The sequence below is a fragment of the Lycorma delicatula genome, chromosome 2, assembly GCF_047948215.1.
Source record: "Lycorma delicatula isolate Av1 chromosome 2, ASM4794821v1, whole genome shotgun sequence".
In the NCBI taxonomy this organism is placed as follows: Eukaryota; Metazoa; Arthropoda; class Insecta; order Hemiptera; family Fulgoridae; genus Lycorma; species Lycorma delicatula.
The window spans coordinates 136455198-136480653 of NC_134456.1; the positions used below are offsets into that span (position 1 = coordinate 136455198).

The 25456-nt window shown below is 28.4% G+C and overlaps 1 protein-coding gene across 1 annotated transcript in view; it reads left to right on the forward strand.

The window, feature by feature from the left end:
* Positions 1 to 25456, forward strand: part of LOC142319955 (irregular chiasm C-roughest protein) — a 431511-nt gene that overhangs the window by 310316 nt on the left and 95739 nt on the right. Inside the window, 1 exon segment of the mRNA XM_075357633.1 lies at positions 4875 to 5177. Coding sequence (XP_075213748.1) covers positions 4875 to 5177 — 303 coding nt within the window.

Genomic DNA, 25456 nt, shown 5'->3' on the forward strand with positions numbered 1-25456 from the left:
TACTACTAGGCCAAGCGTAATTCATTTTAAAACTAACTCATGATTTATTAAGTCTTACTGTCATACCTTACTGGAAATAAGCTGAAGGTTTTCCATAGATGTATGTGGTTCTGTTTATAACAAAAAAATTTTCAATAAATGCATACCGTATATATTGCTTTAAAAGTACTAACATCATTTCGGTATTCAGAATTTGCGTTAGAAGAAAGCCTATCGAAGCGAGTGCAGTGAACTAACTGAAGTGTGACAAATAAAAATGATGCTGCAGTCAAGCGTAAGCTGTGAGCGGTCGCGAACCGCTTTGACCAGCTATAAAATCGATGTTTCGTGTTTGAAAAGTGTCTTTGAGAAAACTGACAAAACCGATAAGACTTATTATTTTGAACACGTATGAACGTAATTGAAAACTTTTATGAAAATGCACATGAAATTTTAGTTAATTTAAAATTTATTAATTTTTATGAAAATATTTTTCTGTATAAGTTAAACTTTACAGTTTTTCTTTTTTATTATTTGATTGACAGAAAATCTATTAAAGATTTTTCTTTGAAAAAAATAAGTAAATTGCTGTTGTTGAAACTTGTGCAGATTAATTTTATACTAATCCTGTCGTCAACAGTCATTACATCTTAAAAGTAGATTTTTGCATTAAATATCTAACGCGTCGTAACGTGGATTTTATTTTTTCCCATTTAAGAAATCTTTCATTAAAAGAAAAAAAAATTAGTTTACTAAACTTTAGTAGATCTTACGGACATGACGTTACAGTCTTATTGACGAATAAATTATTTTTTATTTCTTGACGACCGACTATTATGAACGTAACAATTGTAATTTAAATATAATTATACATATGACATATGAATTTTGAATTAACTTCTTATAAGAAATTCCTAATGACGGAGTAGCAACTCCAAAAGTACTTGGAAATATATTTGAAAATCGTTGGTAAGTGGAACTTTATTTATACAATTGTATTAATATCAACGGTGCCAAATGCTTAGAAAATTAATACTAATCTAAGTTGTTACATAAGATATCATTAGTTTTAAAATAAACCCCGTTATGATTTTCGATTAGAAGATCAAATGCATTTATTGGTAATAAAATTTAAGAAAGATTCCCTGCTTTCTACCAATTATTAGTTTAATAATTTTTGATGAAATATTTTCTTTATGTTGCTGAATTTTTCCCGAACCTGAATTTTTCCCATTCTAACTTGGTATTATACCAGTTTTTTTTCATATATGAACTTTGTTTATCAATTTTAAGTACTTTGTTTATTTTTCATGAATAAATTCAAGAAAGTTAAATTTAATGATTTTTCCTTGTAGCTTCATCGACTTAGAAAAGTATATAACTATCCTTTTTATTATTAAAATCAAGTTAGAAACAAATTTAAGAAAAAAAGAAAACTAATAGTAGGAATAAAGGTATTCTACAGTTAAGGTGGCCAGGATAACTGTTGGTGATATGATTATTTAGGGAAGAAAGAAAATAGAGCCTTACAGTTACTAGGAAAAACTCTCAAGAAACCGGCATAAATATTAATAAAGTGGAAGGTCCTTTAATTTAGCGCAGCGTGATATAATGAAACATGCCTGGGGACTAGCCTTCCCTGAATTCAACTGAATAATACATGAAATAGGTACTTGGACCTATCCTAATTGAGAGTTCTGACTCAAAAGAACAAACAGTCTTTCTCTTCTTTTCATTTTGCTGCATCTGTCGCTTGACATTTATTAAGTCTTCATAAATTGACTACATAGACCTAAAATAGTATAGGGAATAAAATTTTAGCCCCCGAAAAAAATTAATTTTATTTACACGGACAAGTTTTACTCTAAATTTAATATTTAAAATTCTTTTCGTCATGATTTTTCGTACATAGTAAAAATTAATATGAAATAATATATTACCCCAAAATTTGTCTCTCCAACCAACAATAAAACTTTCCAAATAATATATAATATATATATATATATATAAAAATACGCGTACATATAGTTGTTAGATAATTATCTCTACAACAATTATGTTAAATAATTAAATTTAAACGCTAATTTCTGAAGAAAAGCCCACAAACGCAATAATTAACGCAGAATATTCATTATTTCACAGCGAACAGTACCAAAGTCGGTGATAAAGCTACGAAGAGAATGTCATGTGATGCCTGTATGGAGAATAAGGAAACACCTGTCCTACCTATGAACACGACCCAATCTCATCTATCTAGTCAGTCTTCAAGATAGTTGTAATGGGTTGGCTAGGAATGAGTCGTCAATTATTAATCAAGTTTCAAATTTTAACCGAAGTCGAATCTTGTAACTCTTGTATTAGAAATCTAGTGCTTTACTGTTTAATCCCTGACCTTTGTAAAATAATAATTAGCCTGCGGCAGTGTAATTAACAGATGGTTGGGATATTTCCCGTGTTTGAGTAAATTTGTGTAATTCTGTCCGCTTTATTAGTAAAAATTAACGGTTTTTTTTATTAACAGACACACTTATCAGAAAATTGGTAAAACAAACAAACATTCATAAACACTTTGACGAAAAATTTATCATATCTAGTTTTCGGTAAAAAAAAAAAAAATCTGCGAATTTTTTTGGTTTTCTTAAACTAATGTTTACATAATCTAAGGAAGAAAAATAAAATTATTTAAAAACTAGCCAGAAAATTCCGCCCTCTGGACCTTCGTTGCGTTCATTATCTTCATGGTTGTGAGAAAGTTTCTCATTTATATTTTCGTTCAACCTCCAGGCACTGATCTCTTTCCTCTTTAATTTTTTTGTGTTCGTGAAACCCGGCGACGCTTAGCGGCTTTTGATGATCTCTTCTTAGAGGGCATAATGAAGAAGATTTAAAAACCTACATGGAAGTTAAGAAGATGAATTAATAATGAAAGTATACGTTATGTACCAAAAAAAGGAAACGACGAAAGAGGAATTCATGAAGAAGAAAGTGCATCGACTTTACAAATTCTTTAAAAAACTAAATCACAAAAAAAATAATAACAGTAATAGTACTAGCGTGAATATTAAACATTTTACAGTCACTAATTAAAGATAAACGAATTAGCCATTTTACTTCATTACATTTCTGTTGCCTTAGAGTCAAATACAATGAATAAAAGGACTCATTTTTATTTCTTTAATGAATACGTTTAATTCCAAACTTCACCCCTGAGAGGGCTAGGACCTCGATTTATTGCTTAATACCTTCCCTAACATTATAAGAGTGAATCCTGAAAATTTGAAAGCAATCGCTTAGTTGATTCTCTTGTGATGCTTGCGATGCTTCACATTTATTATATAAGATGTATAATTATCATATTTAAAAATGTTAAATTATTACCTTTTTTAATATATTAAGAATGTGTTTTTTTTTATTAAAAAAAAAAAATATCCAAGTTAATTGTACATCTGTAACTTATTTAATTATACTGCACTCTAAGTAAAAAAATTTAATTTACTGTTATAGAATAAATTATTATGAAATTACTTTCCCGTAGTATAACTGAAAATTAAATCAGCTATTTTTTTAAGTTATTTTTCTGTCACTTCAGTCCATTGTTTTCATCTAACTTTAGTGTAGCTTTTACCTGCTCTGTGTTCTCCACCTACGAGAAAGTTTTTCTGTGCTTTGCGGAACCGGTTACTTTTCGTTATTTATGTATTTTTTTTTAATCAGGTTTTTACTCTCAATTTCCTTACTGGGTTTTTATAACATTTTTCCTTTCTCTCCTGTTTAGTTTTTAGATGATAAGTTACTTTTGTTATAATTAATTATTTGAGTTGTAAGTTTATAAATTTATACGTACTAAATATATAATGTATTATTGTTGTTGTTGTTATTATTTCTGATGATGTTTAGCTAAGACTTCATTTGATAGTAGTTCGATAACTCCAGGTATTTGCAAAATTTTTTCTAGAATTATGTAATAATAATGAAATATGTATGGATTTTTAAAATAAAATTCAGATACAGAAAGCGTACCGGTAAGAAAACGTTTTACCCTTTGAAAATACAACAAATTTATGAAAGAGATGACGGAATGAAGAGAGGAAGTAGGTGATCATGGTAAAGTTCAGAATATAATAAATGCAACAGCGTTCATTTTTAGTACCCTGAATGAAGACAAGGCGTTCGATCATAAAAAGAGGGACCGATTATAGCAGATCATCCCTCTTTAATTAAACTACTATAAGGGATGGATACCTACTGCGCACGTTTTACGAGACGCGCATAACACTCAAAATATACACACATACTTAGGTAAGCGAATATATACGTTCGCATACCCACACACTTACGACTTCTAAACATGCGTTCACGTTGATATCGCTAAGTCAGCTTCATACAACAAAAACCTTTTCTCCCCTACTTCACCACTTATCCTTTACTTGCAAAACATGAAATTATTTGCACTAGGGTCTGATAGGGTTGTAAAATTTACACCGCTCGAGTTTATACATGATAGAGACGAATTCGCCGACTCTATTAAGTCAAAATTTTTTCAATAGCGTATCGAAATTAGATCATGTCTCTTTTACCTTCTGTCTTTTTTCATCTGTAACCGTAAATTTTTTTTGTAATAACTTCAGAAACGTAATATTTTTTTTCATTTTATAATAGAGGAGTTATTAAATTAAATGCATCTTTTGCTTAGTATTCTTATCCATTTATTACTCTTTTATACGGTTCCTTTGTGTTTTGCATTTTACAACTTTTTGTGTCTGATATGTACATATATATATATATATAAGTGTGTGTGTGTGTGTGCGTGTGTGTGTGAAGGGGTGTACGTGTATGACAGTAGTTTTAGCTACAATAAATTCGTTAGTATTAACAGGTTGATTTTTTTTTTTTAGATCCACCGATCATCAAGAGCGTTGGCAAGGACCGACTCACGACTGCAACACTATTTTCTCAAGTGCACTTCAATTGTGAAGCCGAAGGTAACCCTTCGCCAACTTATCAATGGTTGCAGAAGGTGCCTGGAACTACACTTTCTCCAGAAGACGAAACAGTTCTTGTACGAAGTTCGGAGTCTAAGCTTATCTTACGAAATGTTACATATGAACATCAGGGTGAATATGTTTGCAGAGTTACAAATATAATCGGTGGTACTGAAAGGCCCGTACAAAGTGAATCAATTACGATACAAGTTGTAGGTAAGCTTTCTTTTTTAACTTCATGGTACGTAGTTAAAACTTCTTTTGCATTTAGTTATGTTTGAAAATAAGTTGTTATAATTTCATTTGTATATTTATTCTTTTAATTACCACATTAATTATTCGGGAATATAATCATTTGAATTTACCCGTAACTCGTAAGACCTAATTTAACTGTACATATTTATTGTCGGTTAGTGATTATTAAGCTGGATTCTAGATCAACTAGTCTCGGATTCCAATCCCGGCAAGAATTTGACATCTTTTTACTTTTTTCATCCATCTCATCTTGCTATTTTATATAACGTAGCTTAACCAAGATCGTAACACCAAATAAAATATAAAGTCTGTGATATGTGATAGCAAATTCAAGTTTTGTACATTTTTGTTCTCTGAAGTTACGTGATATATTTACATTTTGATTAACTTTACGCGTGATTTTCCCTTTCTTTCTTTATTTTAAGTAATTAATAATTATTGTTAAAAATTCAATCCCGTTCCAAATATTTAGCTTATGTTTATTCTAAAAGTCCGGTAATTTATTCTTTGAGCATTCATGATGTGTTCAAACCTATCTCACTATTTATTTTTTTTACATAAATATCATTCGGTTGTTTGTTAAATTTTCTTATCAGATTAAACCAACCGGTACCTGGTTAGTTCCTCCGCATCCGGAGGAAAGCATCGCTGTTTAGCGCTGTCACCAACCAGCAACAGTCGAAGAGAGCCGGACGTTGAGTAACTGTACATTCAAAGTTTCATCGATTTTTTTAACAAAATCCATGAAATCCCATCTCACAAAACCCATGACCAGTCGAAACAAAGCTTATTCTCAGTGAAAACATTCTCAGTGCCTCTTTTACATTAGACATTTCATATGCATAAAGAAAAACTTGGATAGGAAGTGTAAAGCAAGAAATTAATGTATCCACTTCTATCGAGGAACGGTGTTTTATATACAATATACAAAATTGAGTCTGTATTGAAATAGAGAATAAAATTTAACAGGAAATAAAATTTAAAATTAATTATTTATTCCGTATTGTTATTTTGCAGACATTCATATAAAATAAGCCTAGTAGAAAACGGGTTGGATACATTGTGATATAATTCTGTGAAATTTAATATATTTCACTTATATTTAATGTACACCCACCCTCTCATGTTCAAAATTTTACTATGCTTTATAGGAATTTCTATTTTCACAATTTTAATTAGTTTAATATTATAAGGTAACGTCAGATGGATCGATTACTTTGTAAATGTGGAGTACAGTTACATCGATCGATTTATTTTTTTTAACGATGTAAGTATAGAGTACGTTTATTTAAAATAGAGTACATTTATTTTAAATCGTGTGAGTTGAATAAATAATCAATTTCTTATAATAGTTCATTCTGTTGTTTTCTAGTTTCCATGTTTTCACATGTGGATTGATACGGAATTTTTATAAAATCTTCGGTATTAATCATTGATGAAAAATTTAGTTTGGAACTTTTTATTGTTTTATGGATTCGTATCTTAAGGAATGCCCATTTTCTTGTATCATTTAGTTATCTTTTTTGAATGAATGAAAATTCAATAAATGTATTTATACGTTTGATCTATACTGTTTTTCTTGTCATTTAACGTGATTTTTCTGCTAAATAACCTTCTGAGCGGAATTGGGCCTGGCGGAGATACATCAATCATTTTTTACTTTCTTGTACGAAATAAAGGAAGTATTGCGATTGCGAAAAATTTCGGATTTCAGATTTCAACGGAAATATCCATTTTGACCATCCCTGAATCCATTTTGACTAGTTTTGGTGTGACGTCGGTACGTATATCGGCATAACTCAAAAACGATTGTTGAAATTTTGGATTTAGGGTTGTTGTAACATCCGGTTGTGCACCTCCTCTTTTGATTGCAATCGACTTGACCAAAAAGTCCAAAAAAGACTAAAATCCAAACAATTTGAATTTTGGACTTTTTCTTAAGTGTAATACTAAGCCCGCATTGAGAGCTTTTCAACGATATATCATATGTAGTACTTACTTTCATTGGTTCCAGAGTTACAGGCAAATAAAACTTTAATTAATGAAATATTTTTTCTTACAAAGGGAAGGCATATCGGTTCGAATTCGACTTCATTTCCTTTTTTTTAATTTAAATGTATTAATTTATTAATCAATATTAACCTGTGATTGTAAAAAAATGTTTACAGTAAATAATAATTAAATAATAATAAAAAGATATATATATATATATATATATATATATAAATGAAAGGAAATCAGAAGTTATTAGTGAAATAAAATTCTATCTACTTTTAAAAATGTGTATATGTAATTTAATAAGCGTACAAGGAAGTCATGTGGTGTCCACATCAGATATTTTTATATAATAGCTCTTCTTTATTTTAATTAGTCATATCATCCCTTCTTTCTATAATATTAATCCTGTTGAATTGTGTGTATATATACCTTAACTTGGTTTTTTTATGTAAATTTAAGCCAAAATAGTATAAAAATTTATCACTACAGTAAAATTAAGCAAAATGATCTCTTTTACTTATATTTAAAAATATATAGAGAGGAAGAAAGAGAAGAGAGAGAGAGAGATAACAAAATACATAATTATAATAATTTTATTAAAAATAATTAAGAAATTGTCTCATTTACTCCCGTTTCTTTTTTACGATCTTTGAATATTTTTCCTGAAATATCTGTTACTTCAGAATGAATTTTTTTTTAATAAATTAATCAAAAATATAATTAAAACACTAAAATTGTAGTGATAGATGTTTCCCATAAAATGAATTATTCTGTTGCTTTTACAGTCTATTGATAGATATTGAAATTATTATTTTAATACTGTATTTAAATATATTTATAAACTTAAATTATGTATTATTGAACAGTTATATCATCTCCTAAAGTCAGTGATCATATTAATATTTTATTTATTCATTATTTATCATTTTTCATAATTGTTTTTTTTTTTTAGTAAATAAATATATTGATTTCAAAAATTGGAAAAATATTCGTGAACTTTGATTTGATATTGTTAAGTTGTAGAGCGAGTATGGTCTGTATTTTGAGATGTGAAATAAGCTAAAACATATTCTTCTTGAATAATTAAATTTAATCTATCACATTAGACATTTTTTGATTATTGTAAATACTAGTCACATTAGATTGATGAATAATTGACACATTAGTCAGAATAATACCATCGAACATTATCAGTAAAAACTATAAGCCACGTTAGACTTTAAAATACTAAATAAAACTAGTCACATTAGACTACGAATGAAATGTTACATTAAACAAATCATGACCGCACTGAGCGGAATCCGGCTCCCGAATGCTCTTACGAGACTAACTCGCCGGCCAGCGCTAGTAAATACTAGAGTGCAACAGCAACCTGCTCAACATGGAACGGAACAGAAAAATTCTTCTGATCTTAATTTGTGTACACGTTCTCTACTTTTCAAATTTTCTCTGTCTTTATATTCATCATCTTCCTTAATGTTTTTATTCTTTCTTTGTTCGCAACATTCTCTTCCTGTTTATTTGTTTTTGGTTTGCAACATTTTCTTTCTTTGGTTTTAACATTTTCTTCCTCTTTATATGTATAATCTTCTCTTAATTTTTTTATTCTTTCCTTGTTCTTAACATTTTCTTCCTCTTCATATTCATCTTCGTTTTTTTGAAATATATTTCTTCATGTTACCTTTCTTTTTCCTGTGTGATTTTCTTTTTCATTTTTGATTATTCACCAAATAATCCAATAATAAAAACTGAATATTTTACACCGTAATGTCGAAATTAGCATTTGTAACCTACATACAGGAGTTCAATAAACGGAATAGTTAAATTGGTATTAACTTTTATTTATACGACACACCAGAAATCGAAAACTTTTGTTAATCAGCAACTCACAAAGATACGAATAATACTGATCTATTAATACGAGTAATAAAGGAACTTTTACTCTATACTAGTATTTCATGTAAGATTTTTGAATTAGTAATTGTATAAATATTTTATGTTAATAAAAACTAATATTTCAGCAATTGTGTAACTATCCACATTATTAAAGAATTGGGGGATCGTATCTCACTTTCAAATGAAATAAGTTTAAATGAAGTGCGACAAAAAATGTATATATGTAATTTAATAGGCGTACAATAAAATTTGTATCTTTTTAGTTAATGAAATAAAAGGAAATACTATTCAAAATCTAGAAATAAGAATTTAATACCATTTTTGGTATGGTAATGTGTTTTTACCTAATACATAAAAGAAGATGGGTGCAAAGTTTTCGGTATTTTTAACATAAGTACAATCTTAAGCAGTAACTGGTATTAAAATAATCCCCACCACCATGATAAAATATATTTTAACCCTAGCAAAATACAGTTCTTTACTCTTTATAAAAAATAAAAAAAATTTTTAACATCCAAAATAAAACTTTAACGTAAATAAATTTCTTCTTTCTTTTTAGACTGTAGTTTCCTGTTTTTTTTTTTTTTTTTTTTTTTTTTTTAGAATACAAACCAGACTCTTTTAAAAATATAAAACCAGTCTTAAGGAAACTGCAAAAAATTATAAAACCTTTTCCTTCGTCTTTAAATTTTGAATGTTTTTAAGTTTTGTCATCAAATTGAAAGAACTTCACTAAAACAATTTATTAATATGTAATGTGAGGCCTACTTCAAAAAATCAATTTGAAATATGAATAAACCTGCAAAAAAATACGCTATCGATTTGAAAAAATCCGTTTTAAGGATTGATAAACATCAGAAAAAATTCAGAGAAACGACGTAAGAGACTGCTACCAAACGAGCTGTGTGAAATTCACACACTATATATATATATATATATATATATATATATATATATATATATATATATATATATGTAATACATTTTTGTGCTAATAATTTTGAATTTTGGCTCAAAGATATTCTATAAATATTAGAATATTATCGGGCTAAATACCATTATACTTTAACGATTCTGCGTGACGAAAGAAAAAAGATTAGAAAATCATTTATGCAGAAGAGTTAACTTTTTTAAAATTAAATTAGTCTCGTATTTAGAAAAAATACATATGAGGACCAAAAACGAACTTCCTTTATAAAGGAAAAACGAATCTTTGATTTTTTTTAACTAAGACTTGAACACAAAAAAATTCGTTTTGAATTAAAGATTTTCTCTTTTATTTAAAGTTAATTAAAAAATTGTAAGAAAAGCCATAAATTTGTTGTATTTAAGAATTGGAGGGATACAATTAACAAATCTTATAAGGACATTCAAAGATTATCACATTGTTCTGTTTTTTCCAGTCATCTCTTGCAGTACGTGTAAGGGTTGACAAATTTTATTTTCTCTGTATTTATTATTCACGTCATTTTCACTGTGTCGAAGATATCGTATTAAATTGAACCGAGATTTTATAACGTGATTTGAAATACAATTTGTAAACCAATACTGTTTTATTCAACTTTTCTATAAATCATAAATCGTCTACAAAGTTATACATGTTAATTTGATTTACAAGTTGACGTAAAAAATTTAAATATGTTTTAGTCAAATTTAGAATGGAACTAATAGTTTTTATTATAAAGATTGTTTATAGTTTGCGGTGATTATAACCATGACTTTATTCTTTTATAACTCTCTCTTTTATTTTATAACTCTGTTGATCGCCCATTTCTTGATAAATTATTCGTTGATTTATCTTTTTTATTAGAAATATTTATTCTTTTATTACTTTAATGATTATTAGCTTCCATTTCTAACATAAAAATATCTATTTGATTTCACAATAAATTTTTTTTTTTTTTTCACAGAATTCGATTGATAGACCATGTTTTATAATGTAACGTAGAAAATGTCACTATTTTTTACTCGACTACGTACATAGGAGGAGTGGTAATGTGTTTTAACTGTTATCTGTTATGTATGTTTGTTCCCTTCTGTAGCTTCAATGATCCAACCAGTTACAACAGTTTGAGTAGTAACAGATCTTTGGTCTAGAAATAACATAGGCTATCTTAAATTGTCTTAACCAAAAAGGGAGGGGGCTACACTGGGGAAAAAATTAAAAAATTATGCTATTTTCAAATTTTAATGATTGTATTCCATAAAATGATAAAAAAGAAACATTTTTTGTCTCTTGTGATTTTTTTTTTTAAATTCATAGTCCTCTTGATACATAGTGTAAGCGAAATATGTGCTCAGCAAAAGGAAGCAGGAATGCATTGCGGCTAGCGCCCGCCTGCGCGCTGTGTGTTTGCCGGTATACGTATAGTATAGTATGTTTGCCGTATTATAGTATAGTAGTGAATGGTCAAGTTATGGAAACAAAACAAAATAAGTGCTAAATAAAATAATTATTAAAAACTAAAAAATCTGACTACTAATTGCACACACTTATCTAGAATAAATAAGTAAAACGCACAAAATATAGTTAAAAAAGTTTTTTTCCTTTTCTTACAGGTATTTTTTCAGGATACATCCAACCTTCGTAAGGGAAGACATCCTTCTTGTGACGATCCCAGTTGCCACACCACCCTCTCCGTTCCTAGCCCTGATGGGCTTTACCAGAGGTCGTCTTTTAGACCCTCTAAACTTGATAATACAACACAGTCATGACTTTGGCCTCTTTCAGGATGCCACCGATCTAACTGCCTCGGCATATATTTCCATCGGTTTATTTACACAACCTACTATCGCCTTAAAACTTACTTTTTTCAGGGATTTTTTCAGGATACAGTAAGTTAATCAGCGATGTAAAATTTAATATTACTTATACTTTTTATCTAGTAGTCGGGTTAGTTTTAACAAATGGAGGCCGTTAGTCGTATGACCTACACAAGCACACTACTATGCAAAATGTTGAAGTAATACTAAATTTCACATCGCTGACTTTACTTTATCTTGAGAAAGTGCCTGAAAGAAAAGAAAGGTTTTCTTTTTTTAACAATCATTTGTTCGTTTTTCATAATTATTCTACGTATATGTGTGGAATTAGTAGTCGGGCATTTTGTTTTTTAATAATATTTTATTTGTTAGTTCATTCTTAATTTCGTTTTCGTCATAAATAATATTTAGTTTTTACTGCATTGTTGGAAATAATTATTTTAAATTTATCGTGCTTTATAATTTTTTTTTTGATAAATCATTTTTTTTTCTATGAAGTCTATTATAAAATAATTATTTTTACCTACATAGTACTAAATTCCGATGATTTTTTTTGTTATTGATTATTAGATGAATGGAAATTAGCTGTTAACGTAGAAACGTAATTTAAATTTCAGAAGCTAAGTTCCACAATCAATACATTAATATTTAAGCAGTATAAATGTCGGTTCCAAACTACGTTTCTCTATCAGAATAATACACATCTTATAAAATATTATGAAGCATTTTCCAAGATCAATTGTTATTTCAGAATTTGGAAAATGAAAACGACAAACATTCACTACTCGAATACTATTTTTTATTTTCGTTAATGATAAGGTTTATCCTTTAACGACAATAAAACAATTTTAAATTAACTTGCCATAATTTAAATTATATAATTGAGTTTATAACAATGAAAACCTAAAAGTATTTTAATAGTTATATTAATATCTTATTATTCTTTCTAAATAAAGCCTTGACAACATTTAGTTTCGAATTTCGAAACAAATTTCTAGAAATATAATGAAACTCCAATTTTTTTTGGATTTTGGAAATATAAAATATTTACATTACAATATGTATAAATTTGTTTTTTTTTTCAATGACTAATTCATCACAGAAACTTCTAAGGCTTGAGCTACAAGAAATATGCTACATAAAATTTATAGAACATGAATAATGCCTAATTTGATCAGGATTCAAACCCAGTATTAGGTTTGTTTTATATATATATATATATATATATATATTATTAAAAAGTCTACCACATTGATGTGGTAGACTATTCTTTTCAAAATATATCCCTAAAAACAGTCAACATTTTATTAATATATAGCAAATAAACTGAATTAAGAAATAATGTACGTCATCTAAACCTAAAAATACTTCTTTTGCAATTTGTGTTGAATTCTAACATTATCATATAGGCTATTTCATGTTATTTTTGTTTTCAGAGCTTTTCATATTTTTCATTGTTGAATTATTCATTCATTTTGTTTTTAATGATTTAATAAATTTAGTAAAAGTAATACTAAACAGACTGACTCTCAACGTAACTAGAAAAAACATTTAAAAAAACACTGAATGAAATACTTTTCTCTTTTTTGATAAAATGTCCGACGTAAAAAAAAGTGTTAAAAAGCAGAAAGAAAAAAAGTTCTGGAACTGGAGTGTTGGGACTTGTTTAAAACTATATAGCTTGTACTAGAAATCGATTTCTATTCACTTCAATGGTATGAAAAACCTCAAATCGTTTTCCTATTTTTTCTTATTCTTTCAAATTCAATTCTGACCATCTTTAGATTCCTTAAAATCTTATTTTCTCATTTCTCATTATAAGAGATTTTTTTAAAAAGACAAAAATAAGTCTGTTATTAAGCTTTTGAAATTTATTTAATATATGAGAATAAAAATATTTAATTTCGCTTGTGGTGTTTGTTATATGAAACATTTATCCATTAATTGATATTTTAATTATATAACACTCATTGTTTGATAAGTATCATAAGAAATCCATTTTGGTATAATTTGCTACGAATAAAATCTTTAATTTAGGGTATTTTTAATTCACAATATAACCAAATGCTAAATAGGCAGATATTATAAATTTTAAGTTTTTACGGAAAAAATCTGATTTATAAATTCTTTTCTTTAACGAAAACTTTCTTCACCCTTAATTTCACTTTTTGGTGGGTTTACTTTGACTGAATATGTGTATGCTTCAATTTTTTACTTTGTAAAATAAAAAACTACAAAAAGTGAAAAATTATATTAAGTAATAATACTTTTAGGGTTACAATTAACATAAATAAATCCGCATTTTGCTTTTATGAAAAATAAATTTTATTATTAGTCATCTGTTCGTATTATTTGTACGAAGTTTAATACTTTGTACAATACTTGTAAGTTTTTACTTAGTTTAATTTAAACTAAGTTTTTCCTAACTAGCCCTAAATATATAGATTAAATGGATTTTTTATTTTTGATAAAAGTGCAATTGTTTGTAGATCCAAATAACGTCAGAGATTACTATTTATGGGATCACCGTAATTGTCTGAGATTCTGGGATTCCGATCTAACCCACCGGGTTGGTCTAGTGGTTAACGCGTCTTCCCAAATCAGCTGATTTGAAGTCGAGAGTTACAGCGTTCAAGTCCTAGTAAAGCCAGTTATTTTTACACGGATTTGAATAATAGATCGTGGATACCGGTGTTCTTTGGTGGTTGGGTTTCAATTAACCACACATCTCAGGAATGGTCGAACTGAGAATGTACAAGACTACACTTCATTTACACTCATACATATCATCCTCATTCATCCTCTGAAGAATTATCTAAACGGTAGTTACCGGAGGCTAAACAGGAAAAAGAAAGAAAGGGATTCCGATCTATCTTAATGATTAGTATGTACTCATTATGTTCTTCATTTATTCCATGTTTTATCAAGATATGTAATGTATTGCATACCCCTTTCAGTACATTTGGCTGTAAAATTGTAACAGATGAAATAACTTTAGCTAGTGGAATAAATCCGACAGCGACACGAACCACTTGATTCATCTTCAAGTCGGAATATAAGCTGTTATTTAACTAATCAACTCTAATATTGACAATGAAAAATCGGAGTATGATAAAGGATTGTAGAATGTTTTGCTTTTTTCTTGTTAAAATATGTATGTACCGTAAAAAACACTATGGCACAAAATTAATCAGAAGTGAAGTATCAGTAAATCTATTGTTAATTTATTTATCAAAAGCAGCTACTGGATTTAACTGATTACCTGATTTCCAGCTGTCCGTAAATGTGTACCTTCAAACGTTGTGCATTATTTTAATTCTGTTCTCTATTACTTATTTGTATGTAAATTTTCAAATTCTAAAACTCTATTTTTTATTCTTATGTTATGACGTACTTCTAAACTCTAATTTAAGTTGTAATTTTTTTTTAATTATTCTGCCAATAATGTCATTTTATACATACTGGCATTTTCTGAACTAATCAATTTTGAAACTACCTCATTAAAACATTACATGTTTTAATGAAACAGCTAATTAAAACATGTAATAAAAGAAATCAAGATAATCTTTTTTACCGTTTAGGTTAAATAATACATAATCATTTATTGCATATCAATAGTAACTACCTAAAAGTAATGATTAATATAATCAAAAGTAATAATTTTTATAATTGTTTAATAAATAGCGGGAGAAAAAACAAAACCGATGAAAAATTTGGATTTCCAGCCAGGGGGCTCCGTCCCCTCGCCACTGTGTTCATTATCTTCATGGTTGTGAAAATAATACAGATAAATAAGAATTACAGCCTGAAAAGCTCTTTTTCGTCCAACGTTTCCCTTTTCTTGACATAGAAGCTTTGATGCGTTTCTGTTGAGGATGAACATACCTCTTTTGATTCCCTTTCCATTTTTGTATAATACTTTATATCTTCGGAAGTGGTCAAGGTAGAGAACCGAAAATTGAATATTTTATAAAAAAAAAGATTATTATTTTTTCATCGAAAAACCAAATCAAAAATTGTACTAAATCATCGTCCAAGACGATGATGGTGTTGTGAAAAATTCACACCATCCCCTACGAAGCTAAGGCATCGATCTGAGCTTAAAACCTTCCCTGGATAACACGATCCTAAAATTTGAAAGCAATTGCTCGGTTGGTTTTCGCGTTATGCTCTTTTAAACCAACAGAACCGCTACAAACTTTTACAATTATAGGGTATATTAGATATATCTCATTCCCATTGCCGATTAGCACGAGTATGTAATCTCATACTACAATTGAAATAATTCTATCTGTTTCTTTAAATTTTTATTTATTGGTTTGATTTTATTATGACTATTATTCTCTGTGTAAGAAAAGTATAATTATATTTTAGAATATTAATTACGAAGTTCATTACATACAGATGTTCTGACCACCCACCGGGTTGGTCTAGTGGTGAACGCGTCTTCCCAAATTAGCTGATTTGGAAGTCGAGAGTTCCAGCGTTCAAGTCCTAGTAAAGCCAGATATTTTTACACGGATTTGAATACTAGATCGTGGATACCGGTGTTCTTTGGTGGTTGGGTTTCAATTAACCACACATCTCAGGAATGGTCGAACTGAGAATGTACAAGACTGCACTTCATTTACACTCATACAGATCATCTTCATTCATCCTCTGAAGAATTATCTTAACGGTAGTTACCGGAGGCTAAACAGAAGAAAAAGAAAAAAAGGATGCTCTGACCAAATATTGCTCTGCTCTGACGTAATATTCTATACGTTGCCTAATGATTTATATTTGTTTGTTTTTATATGTTTATAAATTATTTTATAATTCATGTTATTTTTCATTGCATTATTGCCATACAAAAATTATTGTTGCGTCTAATTTCTTTCAGCGTAGTAAAGTATAGAGAAAATGAAAGACATGTCTGGATTGCTGATTTGCCAAAATTTGTTATCTCATTCTACAACATTATTAAATCGAAAGGATTCTTTAAAATTTTATGGGTGTACTTCATTTTCTATTTTTTCTTCTCACAGATTTTCATGCATTTTCATTCCTCTTTAAAAACAAAGCTGAATTACTGAATTCCGTTGAAGAATTACCGTTAAATTATTAATTCTGCTTTAGATTAAAATATTAATTATTACGTGGAATTAATACGTTATTTTTTGCAGTTTTATAACAGTTTTTAAATTAAATTAATTTATGATTTTTTGTTATTTAAAAAATAATGAGGAAAAATCAAATTTAAATATTTTTCTCATCTCAATTGTCGATTCGCCGGCAGTTTATTCTGCCTCACTCTGCAATGATACGATTTATCTCATTTCCTTAAAATATTTTTTATTTATTATATTTTATCTTTTTTATATCTTGACAAATTTTAATGCGTTTTATCAATTTTAACAGATAAACTGGGTTATGAAGGTCTATAGAGCTAATCCAGTACGACCTCCAACAAAGTTGATATTCCTATTTCTATTTCAGAGTTATTTTTTTTCGATTTAGGTGACGTAAATGTTTAATCAAGCGTGCGAATTTTATTTCATTCTATCACTTTTAAAACTAAAATGACTTAACTATAATTAAAAAACAAAGAGGAAAGAAAAAAGGGAATTAATTTATGAAATTTTTAATTTATATTACTTTTGAATTTAAAATACTTTTTAAAATAGCTTAAAAAGATTCTACTAATCTTCCGACATTTATGAAAATAAAAGTTTCCAATATATGCTACTTTTATCAGTTACAAATTATAGTATTATTTTAAATTGGCGTAGCTATTCGCCCTACAGCTACAAATCTTTATTTTAGTTTTTTTTTACTGTCTAGTTATGATTACCGCAAACAGTCGAATAATACCTATTTAATCGAAATAAAATACAGTAGACTACTTGTATCGATCGTTCTGTGATTTTGTCTTTGTGCATGACCTCTTAATCTAAGAATCATTATCTCAGAATTATTTTATACTAGTTTCTTTATTTTTATTTTATATTTACAATGTGGTTCATTTTTGTGTACGAAAATGATTGTTAGAGTATTGGTATTTATTTTTCTTTAACAAAAAGTCCTTAGAAGAATATTCATGCAATTTTTTGTCTTTTTACATTATATTTGTGTAATTTAATATATTTTTTGTTAAATATACAGCTTTCTCTTGTACTATATAATTCATTGTTTTCGTTGTTTCTCTACGGTAACTTTACGTTAATTTATTTCATTATATTCTTTATGACTTTAATGTTGTGTAAACCATCTGGAGTTGTGTAAATCAAGAGGCACTAGCCAAGAGCTGTCAGTGAGAATAAAATTACAGCCAATCCTTGAGATTAATAGAATAAAAATATAAAGTACGGAAATGAACTTCTTTATCATTTTTGTTGGATTAGCTTGCCGCTGTCCAACTTTATATTTGTCAGTGAAAAAGGCATCGGGAAACCACTTCATTCTTCATTTTTATTTGTAAATCTGGTATGAAATGCTTGTTATCTTAAAATTGAGGTACCATTTTCTGAATTAAATTGTATATCATCATGTCTGTTCGCCTACAGCCTTTTAAGTTATGGAACCTTTTCTTTCTTTTTCCTGTTTAGCCTCCGGGAATTACCGTTCAGGTATTACTTCAGTAAATGAATGAGGATGATGTTATATCCAAGTGTAAATGAAGTGTAGTCTTGTACAGTCTCAGTTCTAGCATTCCTGAGATGTGTGGTTAATTGAAACCCAACCACCAAAGAAAATCGGTATCCCCACGATTTAGTATTCAAATCCGTATAAAACTTCCTTTACTAGGACTTGAACGCTGCAACTCTCGACCTTCCAAATCAGCCGATTTGGGAAGACGCGAAGTTATGGAACCTAACAAAGTAATGTATAACATTGAAAAAATAGTGCATTTATTGATGTGTTTCTAGACAAAATCTGAAGGCGTTAGGAAGTAATACCTCCTTCTTTTTTCTTTTTTTTCTGAGGTTTTTAGGGGCATCGACTACTTTGGTCATTAGCCCCATCCCACTTCAAAAAAAAAAATAAAAAAGGGTTCAAAATTTCACATTTTCATGTGTCAAAAAAAATTATCAAAATTTTACTTTTCTTATAACTTCTGATCCAATAAAATTACTTTCTAGGCCTTTTTTTTTTTTACCTCCTTCTTTCTTGTTAATTTAATGAAAATGGTTGGACAATTATCAGCGTGCAGGTGTAATTACACTTTCGCTGCAATTGAACTGTTATGTATTATTTAAAAATTTCTGAAAATAAGAACTTAAATATTTCATAATTTCTTTCTAAAATTAAGAATTTAATAAAGAATTCAATAAAGTTTATAATTTTAAAATTATTTATATTGCGCCAAAGTGCTTATTAAAAATATAATTATATTACTTCTTTGAGTATGACCCAATTGCGATTTCGAGTCGAAAAATAAAATCTTATACGTTACTTTTCTTCTAGGATTATTGAATTCCGTAAGAAAATATCTTTTGTTAAAACAAAAAATCATACAGATTTAAAAGTTGTAGGACAAACAAACATGCATGGAGAGGTAGGCAATCGATTAGTGAAACCCAGCTTTGGATTATTTGCTTATGGATTATTTTAATGAATTATTTCATCTGTCTGGGCCGAAGAACTTTTAAAAGAGTATAACAAAGAATGGTCTTGAAGTATACCATGAAACTCATAACAGTTTATTCGTGAATTTCTAGGTTTTTTCATTAGTCTACCGAGCTGGTCTAATGGTTAACTCGTTATCGAAAATCAGCTGATTTCGAAGTCGAGAATTGTATGGTTCAAATCCCAGTAAAGGCTCCTACTTTTATACGAATTTGAATATTAGATCGTGAATACCGGTGTTCTTTAGTGGTTGGATTTCAATTAACCACACATCTCAGGAATGGTCGACCTGAGTCTGTACAAAACTACACTTCATTTACATTCATACATGTTATCCTCATTTATCTTCTGAAGTAATACGTTACGGTGTTTTTGGAGGCTAAACAGAAAAAAGAGACAGGTCTCTTCATTGCCCAATTGCTCTTTTCACACTCATTTATTATTCTTGAAAAAAAAACAAAATGATTTTATAATACCGGTGAGTATTTTCCAGCATTTAAAAAGTAATTGAGCACATTGTTCCGAAATTAAAAATTGAACCTTTTACAAGAAATTATTTTGTTTATATAGTTAACAGATCATCCATATTGCTTTATTAATTTTCTTGGTTTTTTTTCTATTACTGTGTATGTCTATTTTGATGTAATCTACTGATTTATTTTTAATTAAAAAATTATGTAGTTTTTAAAAACTTATTGCGGCAGGATAAATAAAAGAATAATTTAGATATTTGTTATATATGTATGCATTCAGCGTAGTCTTTGTACGTAAAATGTGTTTAGGATTTAGACTAAAATACTAAATAGGACTTCCGATTCTTCATGTAAAAATGAAAAGTAATTCTAAAAAGATAAGGAGCTTTTTATGAAAGAATACGTACATATAAAGGGAAATGAAGCGTTAAAAAGTACAAAGAAGAATTGAACCTGATTGCGTCAGGCGAGAAACTTTACTTCTACGTCTAAAGAATATAATACGTATATCTCACGAAGAAAACCCGTGAAAAAGGAAAACACAAAACGGAAGTTTCCCTTCTTGTTCTGGTAACAGAATATTTCGTAAATGCGAACCAAATCTGTTCTCGCTTGAACGCTTTGTTGGGCAACATCTTATTCTGCGACATCAGATAAAAATATTTAAAATCTGAATTGTTTTTTAAACTTTTTTCTGTAGGAATAATTTTGAAATTAATAAAATATTTTTCAGTAATTTATATTATGAAAGTATAAATATTACTGTGTACATAAACACTATTGAATTAATTCAATCTATATTTACGTAGGTTAATAATGATAATGATAATGAGTTAATAAATAAGACTAATCTATTAAAGCTAGATAAAACCATACAGTTTGAGATTTAAGAAACACAATGGGTAATTTTAAATCTCAACTAACTTAATTTTCACATTTGTTTATACTCGGTACGTTAATTATATACAAAGGAAATGTTTTACAATAATTAAATCTGTGTTATATCAGTGACGATAAGTTTTAATCTTAATAATTCATTTCACAATTATGTTAAAAAGTCAAGGAAAATAAAAGTTGTTTTGAAATAAACAATACATTAAATGCGGCAGAGAAAAAACAGACACCATAATCAATAAGCTAAATAACTTCTACCATGCTCACATGATAAGAAGCCGGCCAATCACTCCCGAGCAATGGTTACTGCAAATAAATTATCTTTTATTTGTAAATATCACTTTATCTGTGATGTAATATTCGTTTTTATTAAATCGAGCATATCATTTTTTTTTTTTTTTTTTAATAATTTTTTACTATAATAGCTAATTCTTGACAAATGGCCTACGACTGGAAAACTGTTAAAAAAATCAAAACTGGATGATGGGAATTTGTAACTTTTTTTGCATCTCATACGGGCGTAAAATCGAGTTAGATTAAAAAGTGATAAAAAAAGGAGAGAACTTTTTTGTTGTTTTTCTTCAATCTTTTAAAGATAGATTTCAGTAATAAAGTGAAATGAGATTGAAATTTTTTTTAACAGAATAAAGAATGGAGAATAAAATAAAATAAGCCTTGGTTTATTTACTATTTTTATGAAGCGAGTTATTAAGCTTAAACTCGTTGGAAAAATATAATGTGACCATTGTGGATGTACTTGTATGTGTGTATTTATTAGTATTTAGTATTAGTATTTCAAGGTCTATTGTTATAGACTACATTATCGATGTTAAAATGAACCGTTATACAATATTATGAATAAAAATTACAACATGAATTTACAATAATATCAAAATTAAGGATTATAATTAAAGGCGATCTCTATAATTCGGTGTATTAAATGTTTTTAATTCCGTTTGAGTTAATTTTTTATTATATTTTAGCGGAAGAATTTTAAAAAAATTTTAATTAAAAAAGTGTATCAGTGAAAGATATTTATTGAGGTTTTAATAATAATTTTAGAAGTGGTAAAATTTTATTTATGCCTAATCAATAAACTACGTAAAATCTAGATTTTATACAAATAATTTTACGTCAACGATTCAGGTTTATCAATCATAGTCATGGAACTGATAAGATATGCTGAAAGTGTTAAAAAAAAACCAATCCATCCATTTTTTTTACATTTTTTCTGCTTATTTTTAGAAGAGATATTGTTAATTATTTAAGAGGGGTCGGTGGCTACCATGTTCCGTGCCCCACCCTATATAACAGAAAGCAGATCGTCTCGTTGCCTGTCATGTGATTAATGGTGTTTTTCTTCACGCAACGTTCATCAAGTTTTTGCTTGAAATTTAATAATTTCGCTCTTTCGACTAACTGTAAAAACATTCCCTCCAACGAGAAAATTACTCACATTTATATTTTCTGCATGAGTAATGAGAATTGTTTATTTCTTCATGAAGAATGATATAAAGGAAACACCTAAAGGGGGTTTTTTAAAGGAATATTTATTTACTAAATTACTTTTATGGGCTTTCTAGAATATGTTTTATAAATATTCTCCGCTCATCTTTTTCAAATGGTTTTTGTTAAAGTTTTAATTGCGTATCGTCACATATGATTTATTGCTTAACCTATTATAACTAAAACGTTTATACAGTTTTTATAGCTGTATTTCACCAGATTGTATTTTAATTTTTAAAAATAATATTTTTAAAATGTATAGTATATTATTTAAAACGTAAAAACGTCAACTTCTGCAATAAGCTTGAATAAATTTAAACAAAAACCAGCTTAAAATAATCTGTTTATTCCGGATTCCGTGCGTCCACATTACTTGGAGTGCTTTCAATTCATATTGAAATACGAAATTAAAAAAAAAAATCTACAGATAAAGGATATTTTCTATTTATTTCCATTCTAAATCGGACTTCATTCTGATTAAATTACTAACGATTAAACGTTTTGTCATCTGGTCAAGAATTTTATTTGGTTTGCCACGGTTCAAAATTTACGAGTATTTTATATAATACTAAATAATTACTATCATAAACTACCCCAAAGAATGATTACTCATTGATAGACATCAATAGTTATATTTGTTAGATTACTAAATCGTAGTAAACTGTATTAAATCAGTGTTTAGAGTGAAAAGAGATCATCTAATTTTTCACGCATTTCTAAATAACATTTAAGGAAAACTACATTTAATTTTTCCACATTTTTTTCTCACACTCGAAATGAATCACTTCTTTCTTATGTTTTTCGTCTTGTGGTATTATTATAGTAAATTATAACCTAATCTATCTCTATTTTACCTCTCGTGTAATTAATATTGCTTTTCTTAAAATAAATTATGACTGTTTACGTGAGCTCTTGTGATTCTTAGTTTTTATGAGTTAATTCATAATTGTCATTAAATTTGTTGGTTTATTCCTCAATCGTAAATCAAAATACGATTACCGTTTGATTTCTAGAAACCTTTTCCTTCCATAAAGATACTCGTGCGTAATGCTTGCCTTTGATTCTTATGTTTTTAAGAAAAATTATCCTTTTCTGATAAGGTAATTTTTACTACCGCTCTTAGATTAATACGTTAGAAATTTTATTCGAATTTTTTAGAAGAAAGATTCAGACTGAAAATAAATATGATTAAAATAAAGGTAATAAAAAGGAAGATTATGAGAAAGTAAATAATTAGATAGAGGATGATAATTTACAACAAATACAAAATTTTGTTATTTTATTAGTAAAATTACAAAAGATAGACGAAATTAGAGATCAAAAGTAGACTTACACAAACTAATAGAGCAGAAATGTGTTGTTTCGTGTGGATTTTAAAAGATTGGATGGAATAATAAATTTGAAAAGACATTAATACCAATCAGCAAGAAATAATAGTTTCATCTGATTCTTAAGAGTAAATTAAGGTGAATCTGAAGAAGTAATAAATTTGCGGTAAACTTTTCTAAGGAGAACTAACTCGTATTCAAACATCCAGATTTGATTAACTGGGTAATAGAGGGTTGTATAGAGAAAGAGTAAAATTGAAATATATAAAACTAAGATGAATGATACGAGAATATATGTATTGAGTTAAAGAATATGCTGAGTTGTATAGGATACATTGACCAAATACCGGAAAAGAATGAAGCGTTGCATCAAATCGATCGAATAACTCCTGACTAAACAAAAAATAATAATTTTTGCGATTTCGTTGAAAGTTTGATCTAATCGTCGAAGTAGATGTGAAAAGGTTCTATGGTCTCACCAAACACTCCTTAAATGATGCCTAAAAAATTAAGTATAAAAACTAAATAATGTTATCTATGTCTGTTAATACGATTTCCTTTCGAACTACGAGTAATTAAATATTATTACATTATTACTCATTCTTTTTTTTTTGTCTTCAGTCATTTGACTGGTTTGATGCAGCTCTCCAAGATTCCCTATCTAGTGCTAGTCGTTTCATTTCAGTATACCCTCTACATCCTACATCCCTAACAATTTGTTTTACATATTCCAAACGTGGCCTGCCTACACAATTTTTCCCTTCTACCTGTCCTTCCAATATTAAAGCGACTATTCCAGGATGCCTTAGTATGTGGCCTATAAGTCTGTCTCTTCTTTTAACTATATTTTTCCAAATGCTTCTTTCTTCATCTATTTGCCGCAATACCTCTTTATTTGTCACCCATCTTATCCACCCATCTTATTTTTAACATTCTCCTATAGCACCACATTTCAAAAGCTTCTAATCTTTTCTTCTCAGATACTCCGATCGTCCAAGTTTCACTTCCATATAAAGCGACACTCCAAACATACACTCTCAAAAATCTTTCCTGACATTTAAATTAATTTTTGATGTAAACAAATTATATTTCTTACTGAAGGCTCGTTTCGCTTGTGCTATTCGGCATTCTATATCACTCCTGCTTCGTCCATCTTTAGTAATTCTACTTCCCAAATAACAAAATTCTTCTACTTCCATAATCTTTTCTCCTCCTATTTTCACATTCAGCGGTCCATCTTTGTTATTTCTACTACCTTTCATTACTTTTGTTTTGTTCTTGTTTATTTTCATGCGATAGTTCTTGCGTAGGACTTCATCTATGCCGTTCATTGTTTCTTCTAAATCCTTTTTACTCTCGGCTAGAATTACTATATCATCAGCAAATCGTAGCATCTTTATCTTTTCACCTTGTACTGTTACTCCGAATCTAAATTGTTCTTCAACATCATTAACTGCTAGTTCCATGTAAAGATTAAAAAGTAACGGAGATAGGGAACATCCTTGTCGGACTCCCTTTCTTATTACGGCTTCTTTCTTATGTTCTTCGATTATTATTCATTCATGTAATTAATATTTTGTTAAGTAATCCCGTTTTTCAAAGTAATTTGTTTACTTTTTTTATTATTTTTTCTAAAAACTTACTGCTGTGTTTTTCATAATTCTTAATTTCTTTATTTTTTTTATTTGCGTGTTATTAGTAAATAAATGGGTAAACAGCGATAAAATTACAGTTTCTTAACAAAAAGGAATTTTAGAGTAGTTGTTCATTAAAA